This window comes from Alnus glutinosa, chromosome 10 (genome assembly GCF_958979055.1).
Source record: "Alnus glutinosa chromosome 10, dhAlnGlut1.1, whole genome shotgun sequence".
NCBI classification, from domain to species: domain Eukaryota; kingdom Viridiplantae; phylum Streptophyta; class Magnoliopsida; order Fagales; family Betulaceae; genus Alnus; species Alnus glutinosa.
The window spans coordinates 25,900,196-25,909,050 of NC_084895.1; the positions used below are offsets into that span (position 1 = coordinate 25,900,196).

The window sequence follows — 8,855 nt, forward strand, 5'->3', positions numbered from 1 at the left end:
AGAAGCAATCATTAAAAAAAGTAAAAAAAATCTTACCACGTCTTTAATTCAAAGTAGTCAAAAAATAAAAAAAATAGTCTGACCTTTAGCAGGCAGGAGGAACACACCTCTCAGACCAATAGTCTGCTGCCATTTATAATAATATTAAAAGCTTTTGAAAACGAAAAGTTCCGCGCACACTCTCTCTCTCTAAATATAAATAAATAAATATATATATAGAAATATTTACATTACTTGTCCTTAAAATTTGCTAAAATTATGAATTATTTTACGTGGTATAAAAAGTTTATAGAAATTTTTGTAGTAAACTATAATTACGAATTATTTTATGAATTTATTTTTTCATCTATAAGTTAATAAAATCTGTTAGTTTGCCACGTCCAATAAATAATGAAACAACCTCTAAATATTATTTGTATTGTAATCCATTAACGGATTCCGTTAATTTGATGGATGAAAAATGAGTTCAGAGAGTGATTTTATTATAGTTTATCGTAAGGACTTTTCATATCCTATAGGGAGTAATTCGTAATTTCAGTGAACTTCGGATACCAGCAGTGCAATTATTTTATATATATATCAAGAAAGCAAAGAAGAAATGCTCGCTTTGTAGGTACGTCTCTTGAATCCTCAAAAAGCGCCATCCAGCTCTGGAAACCGAAAGCCTCCACCTAAAACAACATCATCTCAATTCTCATTTGACAACTCCACCAAAACCAAAAAACACGAACACCCAAAATTCAAAACAACAACAACAACAAACCCCTAAATCTCGATCCCTCTGCCGCCCCCGTCACCATCACCGTCACGGCCACTCTCGCATCCAACGGCCGCGGTCGTCCCCGATCACCCCACCACCGTCAGGTAGTCATTTCTGCTCCTAAAGCCTCGTTTCTTGGCATTTCTGAGCCCGAATTTGAACGGCTGGATCGTGTAGTTCAATGGCACAATTCGACAATAACGGGGAATTCTCGGGCAAATCCAAGCCCTCCTCCTCCTTGTTCTTCAACCGTTCGCTCACCTTGCAAGCGCCACTGAAACCCTACCTCCAGGCTGGTCTGGAACGAGCCGGGTCCGGTTCGTTGAAGCGGTTCTATAATCCCATGGAATCGGTCCGGTCCGCCGGGAATTCCATCAAAGGCAAGGTCAAGCAACTCTGCAGTCTCTTCGAGTCCCCGAAAAGCCCTGAGGAACCCAATTTCAAGCTCAAAACGGCACCGAAATCGGTCGAACCGGTTTCAGATATTCCCGCGACGATCCGGTTACCCGGCACGGAGGACCGGATCGTGGTTTACTTAACGAGTTTGCGCGGGATTCGGAGGACCTACGAGGACTGCTACTCGGTGCGGATGATATTTCGGGGGTTTCGGGTGTGGGTCGACGAGCGGGATGTCTCGATGGACTCGGCGTACCGGAGGGAGCTCCAGGGCGTGTTGGGAGAGAAGAATGTGACTCTGCCGCAGGTCTTTGTGAGAGGGAAATACTTGGGTGGCGCTGAAATAATCAAACAGCTATTTGAAATTGGCGAATTGGCGAAAATTCTTCAGGGGTTTCCGGTTCGGGAACCTGGGTTCGTCTGCGAGAGCTGCGGCGATGTGCGGTTCGCGCCGTGTGCGAATTGCGATGGGAGTAGGAAGGTGTTTGATGAGGAGGAAGAGAGGGTGAAGAGGTGCTTGGAGTGCAATGAGAACGGGTTGATTCGGTGCCCGGACTGCTGTTCTTGAAATGGGTATTTGTTCGAATTGAAAAACTGTTGTGGTTTTTGTTGATAAATATATGCTTTCAAAGTGTTTGATGAATGGTCTATTTGAATTCCAAAAGTGTATTTTGGATGAAAAAGGTTTGGGTCATCGGTTGGGGGACTGATGATTGTTCAATTAGTCTCTTTGAACAGCATTTTGGATAATAGTATATGTTATTTCAAAGTGCCGGTTGGAAAACATTGGGTTTTGGGTGTGTTTCTGAGTGTATTTGAAAAAGAGGAGAAAGGGTGTCTCCTCTTATATCCTATATGGGATTGTAAATATGTTAGTGGGAGTACTAATTTATTCAAAGGTTTGCAAATGTTGTCCAAAGATTTATCTTAATGAGAATGGGTCGTTTTTATGCCCAATCTATTCTGTTTTTGGATGTTATTTCATGGTCAGTAGCAGTTCAATGCACATGTATTTGGACACACTTTTCATGAAGTTGAATATCTGAAGAATATTTATATAGATGATGTGAACATGACTGTGGTTGGAGTTAACACTTTGATGTCTCCCCATGGCATTATGTGACGAAGCACATAAACTCAGTCTTAGTGTTTCAGTTTTCTTTTGTGCTTGGGAATATGTCTCTATTATCAAGGCCTCAAGGGAGTGTATGGTTTTAGACACGATGTAATTCTTGCAGCTTGAATATCCTAACAATGTTCATATAAATGATGTAGAAATGATTGTGTGGTTGCGTTTGATACTTGTTCTTTTGTTTTTCCTTTTAGTCCGGATCCATGTTGGACTTGTGATTTGTTCATGATGTACTCTTATGGCATTTAATGAGATGAAGATAGAAACTTGTTTCAGTGTTTATGTTCTATTTTATGATTGGGAAAATGTCTTTCTTAACGAGGGAATGTAAATATTTAGTTTTAGATGCTAAGCAATTGTTGCAGCTTGAATACCTGAACAGTATTCGTATAAATGGTGTGATACAACTTTGTGGTTGGATTTAATACTTGTTTTGTTTTGTTTTGTTTTCTTTCTCGTCTTTTAATTTTTTTTGGTCTAAATCCATGGTGTCTTGTGAATTTTTCACGATGCCCCCCTATTTGGCGTTTATGTTCTATTTTGTGCTTGGAAAAATCTCTCTTTTTTATCAAGGGAAAGTTCCCCCTAATAAAATGAGGAAAAATCTCTCTTACATTGTAGGGTTCTTATCACTCTGGATTCGTATAGAAAAGATAATGGGAGAACATGTGAAAATGCTATCACAAACATGATTGGTAGCGGTCTATTTTGCTAAAACATGTGCCATAAAATTAGCACTACAAGACACCAAAATTGAGAAAGTACGGGTTTGCTTGTTCGCTATCATTCATTTTATCATAATTCTTTTTCAAAAAAAAAAAAAAAACACCCTCTGAAAGGTATTAACAATGAAGCCGTAATATTAGATGCTATGCAATTGTTGCAAATTGAATATCTGAACGATGTTCATATAAATGATGTGGTATCAATTTGAGGTTGAATTTGATTCTCCACTCGTCTCGTTTGTAAAATGTTCACCTGCTGGGAATTTCTGCAGTCGTATGCTGCTGGCCACAACAAACAAGAGCTTTCAGAAGCCGAGATTTTGATGCAGGGAAAATAGGGTTAAGTACTTTTGCCTTTTGGGAAGGACTTAAACGTACGCCATCTTATGCTTCTGGCCATAACATCACAATGTCCATGTTTGAGTTAGATCAGTGCAAAGTCCTGGAAATCAATGCAATTTGGCATCATAAGAATTTATACCCATTGGATTCTAAATGGAAAGGCAAAAATCCTTTAAAAGTAACAACCTATCAAGTAAGAACTCCTTCAAAATGAAACTAGTACTAGTTCCACAAAAAAACAACTAAAACACAGACTCGGTCCCCAAGTCCAACCTCCAAACCCACCTTCTTACCCACATCCACCCTAACCATATACACAAAAGGAAGTCTGTCCCAATGTAAATTGCCTACAGGCAGACTTTAGCCAATGCGCCAATAACATCCTTAAGAAGGTAATCGATGATATTACATAAATAACAAATAGGTAGAATGAGATGAAACAAGTGCACTTCCATGTGAAGAAAGAAGAAATCAATGTTGTTGCATAAATGATTATGAAAGTTTTAAATGAGGTGGTTTTCAGAGATCTTGCCTTGACCTTGGCGTGTTTAGATACCCAAAACAAGTAACTCAAAATAAATGTCAAGCAACTAATTCTACATGTGTTTGGATAATAACGACTATGAAAAAAATCATTTCCAAGAACATTTGGAAAGAAAGAATATGCTTCAATCATCATCCAATTACTGAAACCAATTTGATATTTTTCATCAAAATTTGATGTACTGCAGCTCTGTCTCAAGAACCGGACCAAAAAAATGCCAACTTGAATCATGGAAAGCACCAAAATAGTCATCTGAAACTGTCATGATTTTGAACTCCTTTGTGAATCGTCGAATGCCCAAGATATGCCTCGCCGAATCAACTACAGCTGAGGTCTTAAACTCTGAGACATGCTGCTCATATGTCTCAAAGCTATTCCCAAACAAGACTACACGATTCAACAGCTCCACCCCCCAATTTGCCCGCAATAGATTGTCATACAACTCTGCCTCACAGTGTGGCATAAAGAACAATGTTGGCTTTAGAGCATGTCGCTGCCCTTGCTCATTTACTGATAGAACAGAACAACCTAGGGTTTCCAATACCTTAGATTCAGTTGCAGAAAGAATAGGATCAAAAACCTCAATATCTCCAATCCAACTGAACTTCCTCTTCAACAAGATCGCAATGCTAAGCTGCAATCGAGGGGTTTCATATGACTCAATGCTGCCTATACCATAAATCACCATTTGCATCTTTGACTCGGAATCTAAGACCCGATAAAAGTGACCCAAGATTTCTGGAGTTTGGATTTGATCCATTAAAGTATGGTAGAATGGAGAGCTCTCGATTTTCTTCATGCAGACCTGCATCTTTTGTATTAATTTAGACTTTCTGATAGGATCAATTTCAAGATCACTTGGAGCCCATGGTTGTTGTTCCAAAGATCTAATTCTGGGCAAATGTTTTCTCCTGCCACGACGGGGTAAAACAACTGTCCAGCCTCCATTTAAAGTAGGATCAGCAATGGTGAGGGTTTTTGCAGATGCTGCCATTATTGTCAAGAATCCTCTCTTCTCTTCTTTTATGCTTATAAGCCACTTTCAGAAATATGCTGGGACAAAGTTACAAGGAAAGAATGTGAGTGGTGGGGCAGATTCCATATTCAATTACATGAGGGGAGGGGTGGGTTGCTTGGGGGAAGGGGGGGTGGATGCAAGGGGAATGGAAGACACTAGAAATATCATTCATCGTGTGAGATATTTTAAACATTTCACATCATCAAAAACAATTATCTTAAACTTGGCTATGAACAAGTAAAATTAATTTCCCTTTATTACAAGCGCAATACTGCTTTTCAAGGGTGTTCAACCATCACAGGCTTAGATACAGAAAAGCTCAACATATTGCCTAGCTAGCAAAGTTTGACCTCTAAGCCATGCCTCCTGGAATCTGAATGAGGGAGGAGACAAAATGGAGATTTGATACAGAGCTCTTATATAAACATAAGCATGCCACCCTTAAAAAATCTTTTACTATTTTAGGAGCCAATATGTATTTCGACCTTTTAAGCATAGGATCTAATGCAACGCTTGGTATAAGAACATTATTGACCACAATTCATGATGGTTCATTCAAATTGCATATTAAGTAATTTTTTTTTTTTATAAGTAAGAAAATTTCATTAAAAAAGTGTAAGGCGCCCCTAAGTACACATGAAGTATACACAGGAGCAACTCAGCTAGCCCACATGAAAAAAACAAAAAAAAAACCCATAAAAAACTACATACCTACAACACCCAAAACCCACATGAAACCCAAGATACAATAGAAACCCCCGAACAAACACCCAAGATACAAAGTAACCCCATAATAAAATAAAACCCAATAGAACCCCCCAACCAACACCCAAGATACAAAGTAATCCCCCATAATACAATAAAACCCAAGATTCAATAGAAACCCCCCATCAAACACTCAAGATACAATAGAACCCCCCATAATACAATAAAACCCAAGAAACAAAGTAACCACCCTCATACAATAAAATCCCCAAACAAGAAAACCCCCAAACAATACCAATTCACCACAAACCAAATATCAAAAAAGGGAAATAGGTGGAATACTTCTACTTCTAGTCATAGTCTTCATATATAAGAACAAGAATGGGAAAGCTACTGCTATATGACCGTGCCAAGCACAAGAAGAACAAGACGAAGAACGCTATTGATGCTTGGTACAAGTGTCTGCACTTGGTCACAACCAGGAGAAATTGGTGGCTAGAGAAGCCTCCCAGATTGCTGGAATCAGAACTAACTCGAGGGCTTCAATTAGTGATGCTTTCTTTTTCTTTTCTTTTTTTTAGATGAATAAGTGATCAATATTATTAACAACTAAGAACCAGAGTTACAAACAACAAAACAACAAGAAACAAACAGAACAACAAGCAAAGCAGAAAAATCTGCTGCAGAACCAAAACAACCAAAGTCTCACTAACTAGGATTATTCAAGAATAGAAACATCTACATTCCAGAGATGACAAAGCTTAACATTCTCTCTATTCTTCTTAAACTTTCCTCTTCCAAAAATTCTTGATCTAACTTCCCAAAATATTTGCTTGAGTATCTGCTCTTCAGTTTTGGGAGCATTTTGAAACTTAATAGCATCCCTGGCTCTCCAGATATTATAGACAACAGAGCTCAATACCAGACGACAAAGAACTCCTACCATCGTTTTTTTCTTCCAAGTTCTACAACCGTCATTCAATACCCTCTGCCAATCAAGAGAAGGAGCCAAATCATTACACCTTAGTATACAATTTTTCCATATACGAGCACTGAAGCTACACATGAAAAAAAATATGATCACGGCTCTCAACACCATTCCTGCAGAACACACATAGTGTATCACCCTAAAAACCCCAAGCCAACAGCCGATCACCCGTAGTTAATCCATTATGTATAGCCAGCCAAATGATAAAGGCATGTTTCAGAATTGCAAAAGGGAACCAAACAACATGCCACCAATCAACCTCATATTTCTTATCCCTCAAAAGATCTCAAGTGTCAGCACTTACATAGGAACCCTTACGAGCAATAGTCCATACCGGCTTATCAACAGAACCAAGCTGAACTTCAGGAAGCCGACTCTGTATATCAACAAGCTCCTCTGACCGAGCAGGCTTCCAACACCAGATGTGCCATTACTGAGAATAGAATCAAGTCTAGAATCCAACCGACTTTGAGCATCATAGATAACACGAGAGCCAAATCTCTCATTAAGCATTCCAAGAGGATGCCAGTTGTCCTGCCAAAGATGAATCATCTTTCCATCACCAACTTCAAATTTAATGAAATTCTTAGCAATAAACCTAAGTTTAAGAACCTTTCTCCAGCACCAAGAGCAACTTTGGGGAATGCTTACACTCCAAAAACTCCTCCCTTTTAGCATATAAGCTTGAATCCAAGCAACTCAAATAGATCCTGCACAAGCAAATAATGTCCAGACATGCCTCAACATGGAGGATATGTTCCATACTTCCAAATCCTTCAGACCTAACCCACCCTCTTTCTTCGGATAGCAAACCTCACTCCATGCAACTTTGGCCTTTGCAGAAGTATGGAGGATATGTTCCATACTTGCAATTAGTGATGCTTTCCGCAATGCTTCATAGTGTTAGGGGCGATCACCTCTGAGCTTTAGCCAAGGGTCTAGCGGGAGTTCAGAGACAATCTCAGCTTTAAGGTCTCAGAATTAAGAGTCGAGTTTTTGGCTTTCAATAAGGTTGGCCTTTTGTTCTCATACACCATTTCCTATTAGGTTAAAATTTTGGGACAATTAATAATTTAATATGATATCAAAACAGTGATCCTGAGTTCGAACTATGTCTTCATAATTTAGCCTATTTAAATTAAATATTCCACATATTGGTTCAACTTATTCAAACGTAGTTTAAACTCACACGTGAGTGGAGTGTTGGAATGTTAATTAAACAACTAAATTCACTATTTCCTGTTAACTTAAGCTTTTGAGATAATGGGTGATTTAACAAATTTGATTCACTCAAGAGGCACACCTATGGGGTGTAGATTAGGATCCTTTGAATTTTACCATTATTTTGAAATAAATTATTCCGACTTTGCAATCCCAGTATACAATTCAGTGAGATACAATGAATTAATGAAAAACTAAGCATATTTTTTTAAAAACAGCGATTAGGATTTTATAAACTCCAACGTCAAGTTATTCCAGAACAGAAGAATCTAGAACAATTACAGTTCTTTTCTTGCATGTGTTAGCGAATATGTGATTTGCCCAGAACCAAAAAAGCTTATAAAACAAACAAATTAACAGTTAAAAAAGATGGGTTTTTATCGATGATACCTTTATTGCAGCCTAAAATTTGCATTTGCGGCGACGGCGACGGCGACGGCGACTGCGGCAGCGGCGGATGAGGTCCTTATGAGGAGGAGGAGGAGGGAGTTAGGTGAGGTAGAGTGAGAGTGGAGAGAGGAGTTCGATCGGACCAATCGGATTTTACAAAGGGCCCAAATTGTAGCACATGTTCAGTATTTAAATAAAGGGCCCAGATTGCTCCAAAGTTAACGGCGTTGTTTTTGGTAAACTCAAACTTGATTGAAGCAAACGTTTTTTGCGGTCTTGTGTTTGACGCCGTTTAAGAGTCCACATCTGTGCAAACCGGTTCTTGGCGCAAGCTCAGCAACGGAGGCCACGCTCCATGACCGTCTCGATTTTTTTGTCGTTTTTGCCCTCCGAACCCGCACCCTGTGGGTTCCAAAATCTCTACCTATGGCCTAGCTACTGTTCACTATAGTTGCAAGGTCACAGGTAGGGCAGGGTGGATACTTGAGGTTTTTAAAATCCTGAACCCAAGACCCGTCCCGCCCCACACGTTTTTGCAAAAACTGAACCCATGCCAGCGATTTTAAGCCTAAAAACTGACTTTTTCAAAGCGATGAGGGTTTAGGCGGGTTTTGCCCACCCTTAACTTCGGCCA

At 39.3% G+C, this 8,855-nt stretch overlaps 2 protein-coding genes across 2 annotated transcripts; one reads left to right on the top strand and one right to left on the bottom strand.

Annotated features, from left to right (window-relative positions):
• Positions 1-608: 608 nt before the first annotated feature.
• Positions 609-2,121, top strand: LOC133879950 (uncharacterized protein At5g39865). Its single transcript, XM_062318781.1, has one exon. It carries the CDS (start codon positions 942-944, stop codon positions 1,722-1,724), a length of 783 nt encoding a protein of 260 aa, XP_062174765.1. The 5' UTR covers positions 609-941; the 3' UTR covers positions 1,725-2,121.
• A 1,690-nt stretch (positions 2,122-3,811) lies between these two features.
• LOC133878788 (protein SENSITIVITY TO RED LIGHT REDUCED 1) lies at positions 3,812-8,662 on the bottom strand. The gene is made up of 2 exons (XM_062317319.1): positions 8,222-8,662; positions 3,812-4,952 (listed from the first exon to the last, which is right to left on the bottom strand). Exon 2 carries the CDS (start codon positions 4,891-4,893, stop codon positions 4,066-4,068), a length of 828 nt encoding a protein of 275 aa, XP_062173303.1. The 5' UTR covers positions 4,894-4,952; positions 8,222-8,662; the 3' UTR covers positions 3,812-4,065.
• Between the last annotated feature and the right edge of the window lie 193 nt (positions 8,663-8,855).